Source organism: Atractosteus spatula, chromosome 1 (genome assembly GCF_055471065.1).
Source record: "Atractosteus spatula isolate fAtrSpa1 chromosome 1, fAtrSpa1.hap1, whole genome shotgun sequence".
In the NCBI taxonomy this organism is placed as follows: Eukaryota; Metazoa; Chordata; class Actinopteri; order Semionotiformes; family Lepisosteidae; genus Atractosteus; species Atractosteus spatula.
In genome coordinates, this window is record NC_142706.1 from 55,030,267 (window position 1) to 55,051,187 (window position 20,921).

Consider the following 20,921-nt stretch of genomic DNA (forward strand, 5'->3'; position numbering starts at 1 on the left):
CCTGAGGATATACTTGTACTTGTAAACTCTACAGTGTGTAACCAATTAATTTCAGAACACCTCTGCAAGTTCAGTACTAACAGGCGTCATCGTACATTTACATAAGACACACATTTCCCGCTTTTGGTGAAATCCGCCTTCCTGATTGGCCGGCATAAGCACACGAGGCTGAAACGCTAATTTTGTTTTCAGGTCTTTTGAAACGCGTAAGGAGGGGGGTGCGGCTCTGAACACGCAGTGATTACAGTAGGGTAAGCTAATGACTTTGTAGTTTCACGAAGACACCAGTTATATCCACAATAATAGTAAAAAATCATCTGTTAGTAGGAATCAGTTAAAACAACAACAATTAAGCAACGCTGCCAATTGTCAGCTTTCCGAGACTTAATAAAGCGTCTTGTGTTGGGTGAAGGAGAACTTGGGTGACTGACACACCTTGTCCTGAGGCGGTGGGCCTGGAGACTGAAAGCAATAAAAACAGTTTATACAGAACCTGCGGGGATACCTGACAGTTCACCCAGAACCGGGACCGTTGGGTTAGCTGTGGATAACTTGAATTTGAAAGCATTTATACTGAAGTCAGTAAATTAAATCGGTTTTAAAAACGTAGCCGCGTGTTCACACATATTCTGCGTAACGGTGATTGAAAGGGTGACCCATGTGTTATCAGTAATTTAAGAAGACAAAAATGCAAAAATAGATCCATGCCTCTTTATTGCATTATATAAATTACGCTTATTCCCACACTCAGCGAGAGGGAGGTTACAATTTTCATTTTTGTGTTCGCAGTTTGAATAGTATTTACAACAGCTGACAGTTAAGAAGAGCTGCGGGAATGATCAAATGGTGGAAATGACAGAAGAGTGGTGGGTTAAGCAGTTTATCGATGAAAAAAATAAATTAATCTGTAAGAATCGGATGACGCAGTTTTTAATTTCAATTTCCCGCCAAACAAGCACCGGGGCTCCAAACAAAACTGCCAGTTATGCTAGTTTCAAATTCATGATCTGTTTCGGCGTCTGATGGGGGAGAAATGCTATAATCGACGTGAATGATCTGTATTGGATATAACGTTAGAGGGAATATGTTTGAAACTTTACATCAATTACCGAAGATACAGTACCCAGTAATAGAATGGGACTCAACAGTAATGACCAATTTACCAAGAATCAACGCGTACAAAACATCCCTTACCCACCAAACCCATCGAAAATATTTCATTTAGCAATCTTCCGTTATTACAATTAAAAAAGGTCTTCTTTCGTTAACTGTGTTGCGATCTTGAGGAAAGAAAAAGTAATTACATCATATCCAAAATGCACATAACCATAATTGTGCTCTTAGTTTGCAAATTATACAGCATTAGTGAATAAAGTACTGAAAAAAATACTTGTTTAAAAACTTATTTTAATCAGGCGTATCGGTGCTATCTTTTCTAAATCGGTTGAATACACAGCAGTAAAGATTACGGTGCAATTCATATTCATGTGTCAAAACATAATCACTTGTATTAGAAAATTTCCCCTGGTACTTGACTAAGTGTTCAATATTAGTCCAACTCAAAATGAGGTTTATCTTGCACCACCCCTACTATGATCACCCCTACTACGTGTAAGAACACCAATGTTGTGTCGATTGAAACGCATATCTTATATTTTTCCTCTGAAGCCATGGCAAGAGAAAATGGAAGTTTGCTGCATGATGGTGGCAGAATGGAAAGCCCTAATGGAGCTGCTCTGCTTGCATTGATGGAGAAGACAGGTTATAGCATGGTCCAGGAAAATGGGCAGAGGAAATTTGGGGGTCCACCACCAGGTGGGTAATTGATACTTAGCATTATTTAAAGCATATACTTTTTTTCATAGTACCTATAATAATATTTCAAATAGTTACTCATATAGGGCAGCATGCTGTTACAGTGGTTAGCATTGCTGCCTCGCAGTGCTTGGGCCTTGGGTTCAATTCTGGACCTGGGGTGCTATTTGTGTGGTGATTGTACGTTCCCCTTGTGTTCGTGTGGGATTGTTCAGGGTGCTCTGGTTCCCTCCCACAGTCCAAAGACATACTGGTAGGTTAATTGGCTTATGAGAATTGGCCTGGTGGGAGTGTGTGCATTTATGTGACCGACTGGCGTCCTGTCCAGGGTGTATCCAGCATTGCAGCTGTTGCTTGCCAGGATAGGCTCCGGCTCCCCTGTTTTGGATAAAGCAGTTAGGAAATGGATGAATAATTGTTAATATTTCTGTAAAAGTCTGAAGTGTCAAGATGATTTTTGTGGAATTTGGAAGCCATTTGTATGATCAGTTCCCTTGATGAACAATTAAGGTTAGTAGTATGTTTTCTTTGGTATTTTAATTTAAGTATTTTTATTAGATCAACTAAATAACATTGTAGCTAGTATTGGATACTAAAATAAATCCTGAAAAGTCCTAGGCCTTTCTCTTACAGTACATTAGATTTTTCAGTAATAGTGCAGACAGCTCCATCTTGTTTCTGCCTTGTTTCTGAAAATACTTAATGTGTTATGTATGATGTGTTTGAGATACATGACTTCTTCTTGTTGGACAAATTAACTCAAAAAACAAAGCTAGAGGGGGATGGCAGGTCTACCGTTGATGAAGTGCTGCTTGCAGGAGTGTCCATCTTTCACCGTGGCAATCCGTTGTATCTCCCAAAGATCACAAATTCGCAGATTGAGCTTTACTCAGAACACCTTAATGTGAATGCATAACTTGGGGATTTGAACTTGTATAACCTAAGTTAATTTTTTGCTCTTAATGGGTTCTTGTTGTGACACCTAAATATAGTGTGTAAGAAATGCTACAGATGATATTTGATATCTATGCATCTTGAGACTGAATTAATAACCACATACTAGGCTTTGAAATTCTAAGTCATGACTGGGATTTTTTGTTAGACATGGAATATTTATATGAATTGCAAAAAATGAAAATCTCCTTTTCCAAAATGCAAGTCCAAACCAGACATCTCTCCTTTTCACCTTTTTGTATAATTTAGTGATCCAGTACCTCTTTAAATCTGTTAGAATTCAACCTGATAATGGTATGATTGTAGTATTTTTTTTCTTCAGCATACATTTGTCCTATGTAGGAAGTATTTGAGGCAAAATGTTACAGTAAGATTTCATATAATCTTTTAGATAGACTTCTAAAATGGTCACTTGTGTAGGTACCTTGGCTTCTTTGTAGTTGTATCTTCTGATCTATACATGCTTCTAGCACAGTTCTGGTGTCATTTTAAAGCACTTTGTATGCCCCAGTAGCCTTTGAGGTTTGTGAGGAATAAATGAATATCAATTTTTGTATTTTAATAATGTGACTCTTAAAAAAACACCACCTTAGTTTTTTTTAATTATAATTGCAGTGTTACATAGCTGGACTTCCAATAATTTAAGAACTATGATCATTTAATTAACAAAGGCAAGATCATTCAAAGCAAATTATTATTCATCACATGACATTCCAGTTTACCAGTGATTTAAAAAAAAAGACACAATAGAATTTCATAGGTACTTATAGAGTTGAAGGGAGGATCTTGGATGGTCATATCAAAATAAGCTTTATTTCTAGACACTAAAGTAGAAATACTGTTTTTTTATTTCAGGCTGGGAAGGCCCTCCACCACCTCGCGGCTGTGAGGTTTTTGTAGGGAAGATACCACGTGATGTATATGAAGACGAACTTGTTCCCGTGTTTGAGAGAGCCGGCAGGATTTATGAGTTTAGGCTAATGATGGAGTTCAGTGGGGAAAACAGGGGCTATGCTTTTGTCATGTATACCACCAGAGAGGCTGCCCAGCGAGCCATCACCTTGTTGGACAACTTTGAGATTCGCCCAGGAAAGTTTATTGGTGTCTGTGTCAGCCTGGATAACTGCAGACTGTTCATTGGTTCCATCCCAAAGGACAGGAAGAAGGAAGAGATTATGGAGGAAATGAAGAAGGTGACAGAAGGAGTTGTGGATGTCATTGTCTACCCAAATCCAAGTGACAAGAACAAGAATCGAGGGTTTGCGTTTGTGGAATATGAGTCACATAAAGCAGCTGCAATGGCCAGGAGGAAACTTATTCCAGGTACAGCATCATTTACAATATGCATAAACCTATCATGATAGTATAGAACAGAGGTCGGCAACCTTTCATAAGGGTTCATAACCTTTCATAAATTTCCATTGATACTATTTTAAATTTAATAATAGCACTCCTTATATTTTGATTAATAAAACTTATTAATACAATCAAACTTAAAACACAATAATGTCTGAAATTAAAAAGTTTATATGCACATCTTACCATTTAGTGTGATACTTAACCTTGCTTTCTCTTGCTGAGGGACATCACTTGAAACATCAGTGGGATGAAATCTCTGTGTGTTTTCCTTGAAAAGTTATTGACATCTGAAACATTGTATCTCAAAATAAATAGGTGTTTAAATGATAAAGTGAAAGGTGTGAAAAAATTCACAATTACCCTCAACAAAACGCAAAAAGTTTGACATCTCTAGTTGCTTTCGTTCAGATGATACTGAAGTTCCCAAATGAAAATCATGTGAATATCTAATTTGATATTCTGCAGTGTATTTCAAAATCCTCAACACCCTTCCACTGAAACAATGAAAAATCCATTTAGCTGGTATAAAAGCTGTCTGGTTTAATCAGAATACAAAGCATCGGGCCAAAATGTTGGAAATTCTGAAATCTGACAGACATTTGTGAAGCCAGTTCTTGCATGTACACTCCAAACCCAACAACATGGGTTTGTGCATTGTGCAATGCTTTAAAAGTTCAGTAATACGTTGGAAGTAGCAGAAACTTGAAGTGTCAGTGTCCTGAGAAAAAATGGCAAGTTTGCAAGAAATGCTTTCCATTTCTTCCAAGATGTGTTTTTGAAACAAGTTTGATCTGCACATTGCAGTTGGAGGTTGAATTCATTCATATGAGCTGTGATGTAGGCAAGAAGCATTAGTTCTGCAACCCATTTTTGCATCAAGACAGTCCATAAAGAGTATATAAATATAAAACCTTCCCACAGCTTTACAATGGTTGACGTTACACTTAAGTGTGAAAAATCAGGGGCACGGATTTCAAACTTTACTGTGAAAACAATAGGCTAGACCTGCTAAAAGTAATGCAGATAATAAACCAGGTGAATCCTTTTTTTTTCTGCATCAAAGAGCTTTAATTGGGTAGCGTGTCGAACATCATTTTTCAACTTAATTTCTTGTAGCTTACTGGTTCTTTTATTCCACATGCTGCTTTTCTTGCACATATTGTTAAAACTTCCTTTGCGTGCCAGTAATGGCATGCATACTGTAGGTTGCCAACCTCTGGCGTAGAATAAATGTAGCATTTATAGTTAATGCAGTGATGTGATAAATTGTTTATGGTGTGCCTGTTCTTCTAATATGTGTGATATAAAGACAAGACATACTGAAATACGACAGATGCTTAAGGTTGGAAACAGGGTATTTATTTAGTTACTATCAGGTTAACACTGTTTTAGAAAGGGGTGGTGTCACCAAAAAAGAATTTAGAAATAGAGTTTAGTTAAACATTTAATATTAAGTCGTTATACCAAGCACTCAGAAAGGGACATAAATGTTTGAAAGAGTTAATAAGCCTTTTCATAGATTAACTACTCTTCTACCGGTAACCCTGCACCTCTAAACTAATGCAAAAATAGTTTAAAAAACTATAAAAAACAGCACTTGTCCCTTCAGTGCTCAGTAACTGATCCTTGTGAGTTCATCAAAGAGAATTACAGAGGTGAAATGGATTATAGGCTATATCTTAGGAATCTCTGTGTGGATAGCAAAAAGTAGGACAAGGGAGAGAGAATGTACAGTATATAAGTTGGGGTCCTAGGTGAGGAAGGTTAGATGTTTGACCACAAAGTAAAAGAGTTGGAGAAGGGGGAGAATGGAACAGGCTAACTAAGGAAGAAAGAGAGGGGGACAAAACCACTGTGGTTACAGAGAGGCTGGGGAAAAGGTTTAATATTGAAAATGTTTTTATGTCTCTAATGTCTAGCTCCACTATTTGTATTCGCTTCTTAGAACAGGTAACTATTTCTTTTAGAAGACTGTGATAAGGAAGATATTTAATTGTGATAAAAAGTTTGATCAGATTAGGGTGGCTCTATATTAAATAAGGTTATTGGTTTTAATGAATTCAGTTACTTCCCTCTTCAAATTATTTTAAAGGCTTGGAAATACCATACACAGAGACTGCTGACAGCATTGGTGATTGGTTGAGGCCCTATTGTGTTTAAAAATGATTATCACAATAGTCCTCTATTGGAATCATGGAATCGTTTAAGCTTGGCATGTCACACTGAAACATTTATATATGTTTTGAAATAATGCAATGTGAAAAGTGGATAGGCTGAAATGAGTGCATCTTTCTGCAGCTAGGTGTGCAGTACATGTGCACAGCCGAAAAAAAGATGATCAGCATGTGTCAGGCTGGTCTTTGAAAGCTTTGTCATAACAGTAGAGCTGCCACTAAAGGCCATCAAAGGCCTCTGTCACTATACTGTCAATAGTTTCTCAGGGTGTCAGTTCATTATCATATTACTTGTAAACTACATACTGGTCATTAATTAGTGATATGTTTGAGTAGGTAAAGGGCTTACAGTACATGGCGTTGGTGGTGCTTGGGTTTTAGGAAGCAGTCTGAGTTTGTGGCTATTTTAGCAGTAATGACAAAATAGGCTCTTGAGCCTTTTTTTGTATAAGATCTGTATAAACTTGGCAACAAAGCCGGCTCCACCTTGACATTGTGGGTTTTTACATACCAGATCCCTGGAGCCACCTTGTCCAAGGGCGAAGTCTATTGCACCGCAATTAAGCAATGAAAATTTAACTGTACACAGATGTTATCTCTATGATATGAGCTTCTAGTATAAAACTGCGCAATATGATTTTTTTAATGGTAAAATTAGATATTTGGATTTTGAAATATTTTCTCAGTAGGTGTGTACTTTACTTTTACTCTTCATTATAATTGCAAGTTTTTTCCACCTTAAGGATTGTTTAATTTCACCTTAAGGAACCCTATATCTAGGGAAGTATCTCATGAATTCAAATTATTTGCTGGCGACACGGTGCCAAAGTGGTTAGTTAGCATTGCTGCCTTGCTATCCTGTCGGGCAGAGTTTATATATTCTGCCTGTGTTCACGTGGGTTATCACCAGGTGCTTCAGTTTCCCCCCACAGTCCAAACACATACTAGGTTAATTGGCTTCTGGGAAAAGTGGCCCTGGAGTGAGTGTGTGCGTGTCTGTGTCTTAGACTGTGTGTGCACTAATGTCCTGTTCAAGGTGTATCCTGCCTTGGGCCAGTTGGTTGCCAGGATAGGCTCCTGTTCCCAGTGACCCTGAATTGGATGAAACGATTAGAAAATGAATGGATTGACTAAAAATTATTTGCTAAAGGTCATAATAGTTCAAAATAAGATACATAATACAATGCTTAGATAGGAAACAAAATTAAATATTGCGCTTTTTTTACTGAATCTGGAGGATTACAGAAATGGGAAAGGTTTGGAATAGTGGCAGAGAGGGTAGAAGACTTCAGATGTTTTTTTATATTCTAGTGTTGAAGATTTCTTGATTTTCACATCATAAAATATCTGGGATGAAATATGGTATTAACAGTGCCCTCTAGGTTATTTATTTTCATAATGAAAGGGGATTAAAAAATATCATATAGTACACAAATTTACAGATTGGATCATGTGTCTTGCTTATAAAATCAAAAATGTTTTAATGGAATCATAATTACATTGCACAGAGTAAGGTTTATTTGTTATAAACTGAATTCCAGAAAAGATGAGGGTTATATTTATTCACCTCTAGGTATTCCTATCAAAAAACAAATATACAGTAATAATCTGCTCTGTTCTGCTCTTTGAAAGTATAATAGAACCCTCAGGAACTATACAGAGGCTTCAGAAGGCTTCTGTTTCCCAGCGCAATAAAAGGAAGTTACATGGCTATTGGTATATTAGCAATATATGGCAACGCTACCAGAAAGAGGTAATGCAAAAGTCTCTGTGAGACAGGAGGTTTGTGTGGCAACCATTAACCCAAAGGGAACAGTTGGAGATCTCTAACACAAACTGACGTCTTCAAGGTAAAAGTGTCAAATTACTGTTCAGCATCATCTGCTTTCTTTAAACCTAGCTACATACAGTACTGTATGTGGCATTCATAGCTAGGTTTAAAGGAAGGTACCTTTTCTGTGGGTAGACCACCAAAAACAGTCCATATTAGAACATACTTATCTCGTCTCCTAAACTCCCTCCTCCGTCTTCCTGAAGTCATTCTTGTGTCCTACAAACCTCCATGCGGTTTTCTCCCTACTCTGAAAGTCCCTCCTCTGTCCTATGAAAGAGGAGATAATGACAGAGAAGTATTCCATCCAATGACAATGTAGACTAGGTGGAGGCTTTTGTGATTCACTTTTTTACCTTTTCAGAGCAGGGAGTAGAGCACCTGGAGGACCAGACACCCTATTCCGTCTGCCAAAAGGCTCAAGTTATGCCAGAAATGGCAACATGGCAATTATGCGAAGCAGCCATCCAAATTGCCAAGTGGTTAAATGCACACAAAATAAATGTTCTTCATTGGCCATCTCAGTCTTCAGATTCCAATCCAAATGACCATTTGTGGTTTAAACTCAAGAAGGCGGCTTACAAAAAGAAATGAGACTTAAGTACCCTGAAAATTCTGCCTTGAGGAATGGGTAAAAAAAAAACCCTCAGAAGTGTCACAGCATAGGAGGCATCTCCTCAATGTATATCCATCACAGAGTTGCAAAATGCTAACAACAGGGGTGTAAATAAATGTGACCCTCATATTTTCTGGTCTAAAGTATGACATATACTATCAAGATAACAGCTCTTCTCTGAAATATATTCCCCAGAAAGGTGAGAGGAATGACCTGCCACCTTCGATCACCTGACTGATTGGTTCAACACGTTTTGGAAAAGTATTATGTTGGTTTTTGGGAGATACCTGGTTTTGGAGTTGGTAATCAGCTTAGCTGGCCAGCTATTATTAGAGAGGGATTTCGAAGATGTCTAGTTACAATCTCAAAGATCTTAGATGATGTGTTTATATTGTGTGGGCTTTTTGTTTCCTCACAGTGCAAACAAATTGCACTGTTACTATTTTCCTTACTACTGCCTTCTGTGTGCTTGTCCACTAGTCCACTTTTTGATCCTGGGTTGTGCTTCAAGGGGTATGAATATATTTGGAATGCACATTACATTTTGCAAACGTAAAAAAAAAAGAATTGGGATTTGGAATAGGGAGAATTAACCCCAACTGTGATCAACAGTGTATTATTCGTGGTTTATATTGTTTTTTCATACATAATATTTGTAAATTAATATATGATGTATTCTGTAAAAAATTCCCAAAACTGTTTTTGGGTTAAATTCCATTTTTTCTTAAGCTTAGGTTTCCTGGAATACAGTGGATCTCTTTTTAATTCCAGTCTGTCAGTAGATTTTTATATTACTTAACAGATGTTCGGGAAGAAGTCAAATTCTTATTAACAGTTTCGCTTTCCTATAAATACTTGCAGGGTGCCCACAGCTCTACACAAACCTTTTCTAAAACATGGCATTACGGTCTTGTCAAAGACAGACACCTCTCACTTGTGTTTGGTGTTGCTAAGACCTTTGTCGCATTCACCAGGTCTGGAAACGCTTTCTCACCTCTTCTCAAACAGCAGTTCTTCAACCTCAAATTCTCCAAGGAAAATGGCTAGCTCTACACCTCCCATGCATCCTGCTGTTTTCTTTCTATTACCCTAATGACAACAACCTTCCTTGAAACCCCAATCAACTGCAGCCACTTTGTCTCCCTCCTTGCCTCTAAATGGAGTTTAGCTGTAGGCATGTTTTTTCTGTTAGTTTGCTTTACTTAATTTATAGATAGAGGTTTCTTTTAAAGGTCTTGCCTTTCCAGTGCAGTGCAATTGAATTTGACATTCAGTCTAGTAAAAAAGTCTGTTTATTGTCAGTAACTGATTTATGGTAAAAAATAATGTAACATAAATGCTGTATGTGATAAAATGTCATTTTGTTATGCATGGTAAGAATTGTTTTGATTGTTTTATGAATGGAATTCTCTTTAGAGGAAGGATTTATGAATAATGAAAGCATTATATAATTAAATATTAAGCATTAATAATTAAATTAAAAAAGTTATAAATTAAATATTAGAAGAAATCAATGTGGGTTTTCTTTCAGGATTTTGTTACATTAAAGCTTTATTACTGAATTTACATTATTACTGAAAAGAAGAACAAGTCTAGTAATTATTACATTTTTATAGATATATACAGTATACACCAATTTAGAAATTTCTTTGAGTTCTATTCAGTCTTACGTGGGGACACAAGGTACAAAAATAACTGTTTCTGTGTGTGTTGTCATGAGGCTTAGTTAGGGTTCACAGATTGTTTTTTGGAATTCTTTCAGGGACATTTCAGCTTTGGGGAAATACTATCCAGGTAGACTGGGCAGAACCAGAAAAGGATGTTGATGAAGAGACTATGCAGCGGGTGAAAGTGCTTTATGTACGAAACCTGATGATATCCACGACTGAGGAGACTATAAAAAATGAATTTAGCAAATTCAAATCTGGTGCAGTGGAGCGAGTGAAGAAGCTCACAGATTATGCATTTGTGCACTTCTACAGTCGTGAGGACGCTGTAGCTGCCATGCATATAATGAATGGGAAGAACATCGATGGAGCAAACATTGAAGTGACTTTGGCCAAACCAGTTAATAAAGAGAATAGTCGAAGGCACAGTCTCAAAGGTCAGGGCCCCCTATATGCTGAGGGTTTCCTGCTACAAAATAAAGATGATGGGAACATCACTTCCCCCTCCAGACCACTGAGCTTGCCTGCTAGGTTAAATAGCCAGCAGAGCCCCTCCTTCACTGGGACAGAGAGATGCATGTATCCCCTTTACCCAGGGTCTAATCTTACAGAGATAAGCAGCTTCTCCTTGAAGCCAAACCATTTCATCTCTGCAGTGACACGTCTGGATTACTTCTGTAACAAGAACAATTGGGCTCTACCAGAATATTATTTATACTCTACAACAGGTCAGGATGGAAAACTTCTGTTGATCTATAAAGTGGTCATCTCTACAACTCACAGGAGTTTCATGCCAGACAAGCTTTGTACCATCCTGGAAGATGCCAAAGAACTGGCTGCACAGAATGCACTGTGGAATTTAGGTTAGTATTACATGCCATTAGATTGCCTGTGTCATGAGATCACTCTTGATTTTCTTTAATTCCTCTTAAAATAAAACAGTGTGTATAGAAACAGACACTTAAATATTGTCTTCTTAAAATGATAAAGTTCACAGTAATTAGGTAATAAAGGCCTTTTCTGCTTGATATGTGATGGTCCCTTGGTTTTAAACTGACACTTTTCTGAAGACAGCTGTGAAGTCAGAACTGTATATTTCTAAAATTATGTTTCCAAGTCAGTGAAGCAAAAAGTCAGATGTCATAAATCATTGAAAAATATGTATTGGATTATAGGCTATTTCTCAAAATAAGTGGTCTTATTTAGGGAATGAAAAACTTTAAAACTCCTGTGTGTTTTGAGAGCCAGACACGTGATATTTTACAATAAATCTTCTGGTAGAAACCTTTTTTGCAATATGTGTCAGGAAACCTCTCAACATTTGAAGACAAGTGACAGAACCTTTATATTAAGATGTATTATTTTTGCTTTATTGAACAAATGTTAATGTTTCATTTTTTATTCATGTTTTATTTTTGCTTTATTGAACAATGTTAGTGATCAAGCACTTGAAAGAAGGGAAACAGCAGGAGGACATGTAAAATCCAAAGTGATTAAAAAGAAAACCTTTGGGGCAGTTTGTAATGAGGACAGTCTCTTGCAAAAAGAAACTGCCTCAGTGAAAATATATGCAGACTGATGCATTAACTATAATGTGTAGATTAACTACCGATTACACACACAGAGCATTACACTGTTTGTGTCTTTCAAACTATTGTTTTCACCTCAAATGGTTTTATGTTGAATGTTGAAAATGGTTTAAAAGCAAATTTTTGCTTGATCAATTTGGGTTGATTATGTAGTGTATATTCTAAATAAAAACTGTTTAAAAGTTTCAGGATTGCAAGCAGATGACGACAAAATGTGAAAACGTGGCAGGAGTGGTGAATACTTTTGCAAGGCACTTTTGCAGTTTTGTGTTTTAACTTCACAGACTGCAATACAGGTATAGAAATGCTAAAGGAAGACCTGACTATTTATGCAGTTTTCTTCTTTTGTTGCCTTTTTTCTAGATTCCACTTGTCATGGTCTGGCATGTCCTAGCCTGTCTCCTCCAGTTGCAACCTCAGGCAGTGGTCTGCTTTCTTATGTATGCAGGACCTTCCCTTACCCAAGCTACCCAGTCTCTCCACCCTTCCCTCTACTCAATGACAGCCATGGTGGACAAAGAGTTTATCTCTCTAATCAGTCTCCTTTCTTTTAAACCACATTCAGCAGCAGTGGCTGCAATGTAGGCGTTATGTGTTACTATCTTATTGTCACATCCTAGCATATCGTTTGAAACATTTAAGTAACTCCCATGCCTAAAAACTTTAATAACTGATACTAACACTTAGCAGTAGTGTGATACTAGTAAATTTAGCACAATACATTGTGTATAAAATAAGTCTAAGACACTTTCATTAAGTGTATAATGATTTGTTTTAAAATCAGCTGTATTTTGTTATATCTGTAAGGGGCATTGACTTGTTCAGTGTTCATGTAATCTGTATATGATTATCAAGCTTAACCCTAAATTTTCCCTTGTTAATCCCTTTAGCATTACTTACTTAAGATGCTTATACTTATTGATTATATATATATATTACATGGTCTCTCAATTCATGTTTAATTTGCAATATAAATCCTATGGCGAAGTTTCCAGCTGATATTTTTCAATGATACAAATACGTAAAACTTCATCTAAATCCCTTGGAAGTCTTAAGATGCCAAAATCTGTTATTCATCTCTACAGTTGTTTGTATTATTTAACTTCAAACTGGTATAGAAGGTTAAATGGGAGACAAATTATGCCCACACTAAAAAAATAATAGCACATTTTTGTAATACCATTTTCATAACTGAATGATTCTGAACAGTTTTATTTAATTTATCTGACTACTAAATTGAAGGTCAGCGCTATAAGTGTTACTTTCATTTGGCACATACATTGTTCAAAATAATTTAGTAGGTAATCTAGAAGAAGTTTGTTCATGAGACATTACAGCAACAATAACCTATCCTGAATTTTCAGTTTTGTTTAGAGTTTCGAGTGGATTGGAAGTTGAAGGATATGTAATATGACCTTTTTTTCCACCAGAGAAATAGTCTGAGCTTCAGCAACTGATGATATAGTTCACCAATCTTCAAGTGTTTAGTACATTAGTATTCTTTTGTGTTTGCAAATTTGCTTTGGAATTTCATAATCTTTTTAATGATTCTAGTTCTTACATCTGTCATAAACTAAATTTCTAAATGCTAACAAAATATAAAGATGTAAGATATTTTTGTTCTTGAAGTTGCAGTACATAGTTAAAACTATTTTGTAAACTTTTTTTTAGAACAGGTGTTCTGCATTTGTTATTCTAATGTTGTTTATTTGCAGAGTTTGAGTCAACTCTTAACAGCATACACCATTGTTTTACAAGAAAATACATTTCATTTATAGTTGATTAAACTTTTTACCATTGTGGTGGTTTCAAACTATAGTTTGATAGTAAAGTAGTATGATAAATGCTTGTTTTTGTAATTGGAGTGCTATTTGGTGATTTTAAAAGATATAAGTGAATAACAAATACAGATTATCAAGAAAAATTAGACCTTATAGTTAGCTTAACTAGTGAACACAGCATTGTACTGTATTGTACCTCTAATAATTGAAATTTTAGTTTCTGTTTTAAATTTGTATAGTTCTTGTTCTGTGCTATTACTGTTCTTGTGTTACACATTTCAGTAGTTTTTTTTGTCTGCTAATAGACACAAAATGTGTAAAAGGTCATTTAATGCAATTTAAATTTTTATTGTGTCACATTCATTTGTTTATATTTTTGGGCTGTGGTGCATTTAATGTTCAATAAGGATGTTTATCAATGTCCTTAAGTGTTAGAATCATGTTTAATAAAAAAGTTTTTAAAAATTCCATGCATAATCTGTTTGTGTGTGTCAAATATTATGACAAATTTAGACGTTTTCATTCATAAAATCTGTATTTGAATGTTTGCTCTTGTTTAATGTCTAAAGTAAAGCTATTAATATTTTAATTTCACTTTTATAAAGAGTCTACATACTGTACATAAAGTTTTCCATTAACAAACCAATGGATTCTTGAAAAAAACATCACAGTGACATCTATTGTTTTGCGGTAATAGAATGAACTAGTCAAAGCTTTGCCCTGGCTTCACTGAACATGGAGAGAACCCAGTGTCCTTCACGTCTCCTAGAATAATCCCTATAAAAACATCCCAGAGAGCCATTTTTCAGGATACCTTATCAACACAGACTCTACAGACTAGTGCTAAGTATACACCTTATAAGATGGTAGAGGAGAAGTAGGAAAAAAATTAAAGTTACAATATATTTTCTGCCTGATGTTTTATTGGGATGGGTATATCTCAGGAGTGTGTTTTGCCACATAAATAAGCTTAGTCCTTACACAACTTTCTCATCAAGGGCTCATCTAAAATCAGTCCAGTCTCAGTTGCATTTGTATGTAGGCAAACCATATAACTCTGTTTTAGAAGTGCCTTTGTTATGAAAGATATTAATCTGTAAATTCACCCTTATGCCTTAACTGAAAATATTGTCAATACCTATGGACCGTAGATATACTGTATAGAACAGATTTACTGTTCTCACAGTTCCTGCCTATTAGCAGACCATCTGAACAGCAGTACATCATTACGAATTTGTTTGAAAGGGTCATTTAAGGTTAGATTTTAGTGAACGGTGATAAGTATTACCTGTTTATTGTACAAGAGCACTTATTTACATCTTAGAATAGGCGTAATACTGAATTTACAAATATTCTGTTTAAGTGCAGTTTGAAAATGCTGTGGTATCTCAAATTGTCTGTGAGAACAATCAAAAGGTCACCTTATTTATGCAGGTTTTGAATAGGTTTGGATCAGGATTGGATTAGGGATCAGCCTTCTGTGGTGAATGTTTCTTTTAGATATGGCTGGTGTACTGTACGTAGCCATTGAGCCCTTTTGTACTTGTCAGTGATAACCCCAAAGTTTTTATCTGTTCATGGATGTGACTGTAGCCAAAAAAATCTGAGGATTGGAGTACGCTGAGAAAACCTTATATTGCACTTGGTAGCATTCATTTATTTTTTTATACAGTGCCATTCACAACAAATTAATATCAGCTCTTCCAGTTATTTATGTAAATGATACAATCAGGGTTGTACAACAATGAATCAAAAGTAGTATATCACGGTACAGCCAACAGGTACAAAGGTGAGTAAAGCACATAAGAAAAATAAATTAATTTACAGAAAGAAGTACAGAAAGAAGTACAGCAAGATTACTTTTTGCTAGTACAAAAACTGACTGCATGGTCTTCTGCTTTCTCTTACAGTACCTCTACTACATGACTTTGGTATTTTCTTGTTTTATTCTGTTTACAGAATAAGAATATTAAAAAGTCTCATCATTAACAATGGTACTGTACTGTATGTATCTGAAAATCTGATATTTGTCTAGGATGTAACCATATTAGAAATATAGAAAGCTTAGAGAAGAAAAAACAACATAGTGCTCGATTCCAATAACTTATTTGTTCCCCACTACTGACTTACTGCATGCTTTTGTGAATTTCATGCTTTTTAACCAGATATCAAGACTTCCTGAAAAACATGTTTCTAGAGGGAATAACACAGATTACCAAGAGCTTTTTCCAGCAAAGGGTCTTGTGATTCTAACCCATATCTAAACCTATTTATTTATTAAGACTCAAGAGATATAGGCAGAGGGATTTTATGTGAAGCTTAGCACTTAAGAAGGCTAGAATTCATTCTTCGTAAGATTTTTTCAGTGTAGTCAGGGAACCATATCTAAGAGAAAACGGTATCTTGCTATTCACACATTTTCGAGACAAGAAAATACTACCACACAGAATAAATGAACATTGTGGATAAACAAATATTAGGTTGTTGATTTGCATGGAAGTGCAATTAATTATTAATAGCTTGACTTTGACTTTTAAAAATCCTCTGTAAAATCTAAAATACGAAGGCAGTCACTATTTTGGAATAATAGAATCATTATGGACAGACTGATTCAAAACAAAAGGTTATACAAACAAACAAAAGGTGAAAAAAGGTTAAATTACCTACCTAGAACTATTACATTCTACATTCTGTAGTGAAATCCCTGTTATAGAAAGTATTTTTCCAATAAGCTTGTTAAAAAAGGGGATCAGACAATTTATCCATTATGAATGTTGACTTTTCTTGAAAATTGTTGTACAAAAGACTGAAAAGATTTGCCATTTTTCCTTTTTAAAGAAATGAACTGGTTTGCACCAGACCTACAGTATATTGACTCTTTGTCAGTGTCAGGTGATAAGAGTTTTTTTGCCATATGTACTGTACATATACATTAGGATTCTTATTCACACCGTTCTCTCAGGACATGCACAACACCACACAATGGACACCAGTCCATCACGGGGCACACACGGACACAAATACACACACACCAGTTTTTCCAGAAGCCCGCTTAAGCTACCAGTATGTCTTTAGACTGTGGAAAGAAACCTGATCACCCAGAGGAATCCCATGTGCATGGAGAATATAAAAAATGCAGATAGTGCCCCAGGTGCAGAATTGAACCCAGGATCCCAGCACTGCAAAGCAGCAATGATAACCTGTCTGTCATTGTCACCCCACTTTGAAGTTGCCAGTCATTAAAAGAGTTCAGGTGGGTAGCTGCGTCAGCATTCGTAGGCTGCAAAGGAACAAGTAATATGTTTATTCCATGCTGAAAATAGACTCCACAGTCGAAACGTTGTGTGTTCTTTCTTCTCTTTTCAGCATGGAATAAACCTATTGTTCCTTTGCAGTCATTAAAAGACCTAATCAAGTTCATAAATTATGTTAGTGGTAACCTCAGAGAAATCATAACAGTCAAAATTTACATTTAAACTAATCTTTTATTACTAGGGAATCCCACATTATTAACAAAACAGTTTGTAAGAGCTTTACACTGAAACTGATCAGACTAATAAATATGGATAACACAAACATGAAAAATGTACCATTTACTGAGTTCAACTAACGCAAAACAAGTTGACATGCCCCTGGTATCCAGAAGTGTTCTTTTTTCACACAAGCTCAATACATTTAAATGCTTACAGGATACATTTAGAACCATGCTGAGCGTACACAGATCAGTTTGATGAAGTCCTTAGAAGAAAGCAGCCTGGAAGCAATATGGGCAAACTAGCCTCTTGTGTTTGTAATCTTTCTTGTATTCTTATGTTACGTGCTGTTGTGTTTGAAAATACATTTGAAAATGCTGCAATCTGTAATGGATTGCTCAAGGAAATAAGCTGATGTCATTCAAAGTGCACACAGTGAGAAATAAAAGAACCGCCTGCATTGAGACAAATTCCAGAAATAAACATTTGAAATCTGATGTTCAGTAAGGTGATGGTTGAAGTCTAAGTGGTATATAGCAGCTTACTATTATATTTATAGCTTTATATATGCTAGTTATCTAACAGTTCTTGGTAAATTTATGTTGTAGTTAATTCCTTGACCTTTTAAATCAGAAATAAAATACAGGTGCCTATGAGGATATTTTGGAAACAGGTAATAATTGTATTTTGGGCCTAATCAGTACTGATGGGAAAACCAGGTTGCCACTTTAAGTACTATTGATGGACCAGTAGGTGGTGTTCTTCCCCCTGGAACAAAATTTCCAATACAAGGCAGTATAACTGATGAAAAAAAGAAACACAACAGTTTCTGGAATGAGAATACTATCGTTATAGCTTATGTACTTTCACTAAAAGTTGTCCGTTTGTTTTAAGCCCTCTGACCAGTAATATAGCTTGTCCAGTGAGGGATTGCAACTTTCCAATCACACGAAAGCTTGTTAGGTGCACTTTTACCCAACGAGGTCTAGGTGGAACAATGCCTGATCAGGTCACCTTTAAAAAGGCCTTAATTCAAAGCTGAGGTCACAGCAAGAAAAAGACCACAGTTTTCTGTGCATTCCATAATGCCTCGAATGTCACCAGAGGCAAGGGAGAGGGCCATTGGCATGCTGTAGGCAGGCATGTCATGTGCCAGTGTTATTTGCAAGTTATTCAAAACAAAATTATATTAGAGATAATTACATGCATTTCTCACATGCACTGTCCCGGGCTGTTTAATTACCAAAGAGTACACTATACGTTGAAATGGAATCAGATACAATGTCACCGGCCCAGGATGTGTATCCTGGTGAGAGTCTATTATGGGGTTTCTTTAATTTCTGGGACAAACCTGTGAAACCAACCACAGAAGTATAACCATGCAGGAGAACAACTACTAGTGCCCACATTTCATGTTATCTGCATGATGTTGAGAGAAAAGTAGGAGGTTTGGTACAACCTGAAGTATTTCAGGGATTTTAAGAAAATTAAGATCTGCTCACCAGATTAAATTACAGAAAAAGTGTTTCTCACTGTTTGGAAGCATTTTACAATTAGCTATTTGTTCACAATGAATTATTGTGAAGATTCTTTATTCTAAATATCAACAATGAATTTCAGAAGGCCATAATCATTATTAAATTAAGATCCAAGAAGAAGAGGTACTGAATATTTTGGAAGAACTGCTTCCAAAACATTAAAAAGGATAGATTTTCAAATCAGTACTAAAAAGCTTAATAAATCAAACTATCCAAACTTTGGCTTAAAAGTGAGATTTGTGTGAAATAAAACAAAACATTGTTATTGCAGGGATAGGGCGTGAAGCATTTTAAGCATAGTGGTCGTAAACTGGAATTCAAAGTAGTACATTAGGGTTGCCATGGTGAGAAAATGGAAAATAAAATGGTAAATTTCCCCTTTATTATAGAGACAAGCCCTTTGCTAATGCACTGTGGGATGTGTCATTTTAATAATTTCTTTTTAGCTTCTACATTATGAATTCTAACCTGTCAGTGCAGTTCTTCAGCATCCCTTTAAAAGCTTCAATATGAGGTAGTTCCACACATTTCAAGGGATATTTCATACTAGTACTTGACTTAGCTTGGATTAGCTCCAACATCACAATCTATCCGCAGACACTAGAGTACATACAGTTAATGGAAAATATGATTGGTGGTACAGGTGAATAAAAATAAATATTTCTGGAAATTCTAGATGTTCTGCTTTTGTTTTGTACTTTTTCCAGGGATCAATTATCACATTTCTAAATAAAGGTCTTAAGAGACATGAAAAAAAGTTTTAAAGTTGAGAGCAACCATTAACACATTATTATTTGCCATCTTGGAAGCAAAATGTAAATTTAATTAATCTTGGACCTTTTTGTTTGATGAAAGTAGATCACTTTATACAAGGTGGATGCTGTTCATGCACAAAGTGGCAGTAAAATTCATGTCACCCTGAGCAACAGAAACTTATAACCCAAAATAATAAAAACAGTGTTAATACTGAGATATTAAATACATCTAACAGTTTTTAATTTTCTGGGTAATTTGGACACTTAATTCATTTAAGTTTTGATGAGGTATGTGTCACATCCACCAGCAACCGTATTCTACCCTGTAAACAACCTCTTGCTAAACTGACCACAGCTATGGGTAATTCCAGCAAGCGCCAGCGCACTGATCAATTATCCAATCATGACACCACACTTATAACCAAACCCTCCACTTCCCAGGATATTTAAACCCTCATTACATTCAGGTCTGCGCTTGGTATTAGCCTTTGCCCTTGGAGCTCTCTTGGAGTTTTCTATTGAGATATTCTCTTTCTGATTGAAACTCTGGTCTTGGATATTCTACCTTTGTCCCTCGACTCCCACTTCAGCCCAGCAATTTGGATAATTAGCCATCGATCTCTCCCTTTCACCATTTTCCCGATCTCCTGAAACTCTCAGAACAACACACAGGGTTCTTCCTCTAGCTCGTGGACACTGCAATCGTTACAGATGATGAAAGAAAGATAGCCATGGACTTTTTAAATGCTATTAATGTCTTACATCCTCCACATTGCTCTGCATCATCCTCTGCATGATTTTGTATGCAGAATTTCTAGAAATCTGAAAAGTTCCAGCACAATCTTTTAGGATTTCTATTTTGTACCCAATTTGATTATTACCTTAGGAAATGAAAGATGGATGGCTTTAAAATTGACAAAATTGAAAAAAGCACTACTAACGAATTATTCCAATATGAATTTTTGTTATTTTAACCACTTCTGAATTATTCAGTAGGAAATATCAGAAGATAACAAAATAAATAAGGTATGCATAGACACGTACTGTATTATAGATTATAGTACATAGATTTATCTGCAATTTTAGAAAGTCAAACAAAATCAGTAAATCAGTAAAGTGATATTATTTTTTTCATAAAAATATATAAACATTTTGTTGGCATTTTTACTGTTTCCCCACATTTTCAGGAAGATGTGTCAATGTTTGCACATACGTCTTTTCAAGCAGTTTCCCATTTTGGATGTATAGTTTATTTTTTCTATCTGCATATAATACTTTGCACTTGTTTACATTAAATGTCATCTGCTTGGTGTTTGCTCACTCTTTAATTTCATTAGCTGCTTCTGTAGTGCTTCTATAGTGTCCTACT

The 20,921-nt window shown here is 35.8% G+C and overlaps 1 protein-coding gene across 1 annotated transcript; it reads left to right on the forward strand.

The window, feature by feature from the left end:
* Positions 1-1,670: 1,670 nt before the first annotated feature.
* On the forward strand, positions 1,671-12,559 carry rbm46 (RNA binding motif protein 46). The gene is made up of 4 exons (XM_088915588.1): positions 1,671-1,815; positions 3,625-4,092; positions 10,512-11,279; positions 12,369-12,559. The coding sequence occupies exons 1-4, from the start codon at positions 1,671-1,673 to the stop codon at positions 12,557-12,559; spliced, it is 1,572 nt and encodes a 523-aa protein (XP_088771714.1).
* The last annotated feature ends 8,362 nt before the right edge of the window (positions 12,560-20,921 follow it).

Coding starts and splice junctions, on each gene's coding strand:
- rbm46 (XM_088915588.1), top strand. CDS start 1,671: ATGGCAAGAGAAAATGGAAGTTTGCTGCATGATGGTGGCAGAATGGAA. Junction 1,816..3,624: donor ATTTGGGGGTCCACCACCAG/GTGGGTAATTGA, acceptor TTTTTATTTCAG/GCTGGGAAGGCCCTCCACCA. Junction 11,280..12,368: donor GAATGCACTGTGGAATTTAG/GTTAGTATTACA, acceptor CCTTTTTTCTAG/ATTCCACTTGTCATGGTCTG.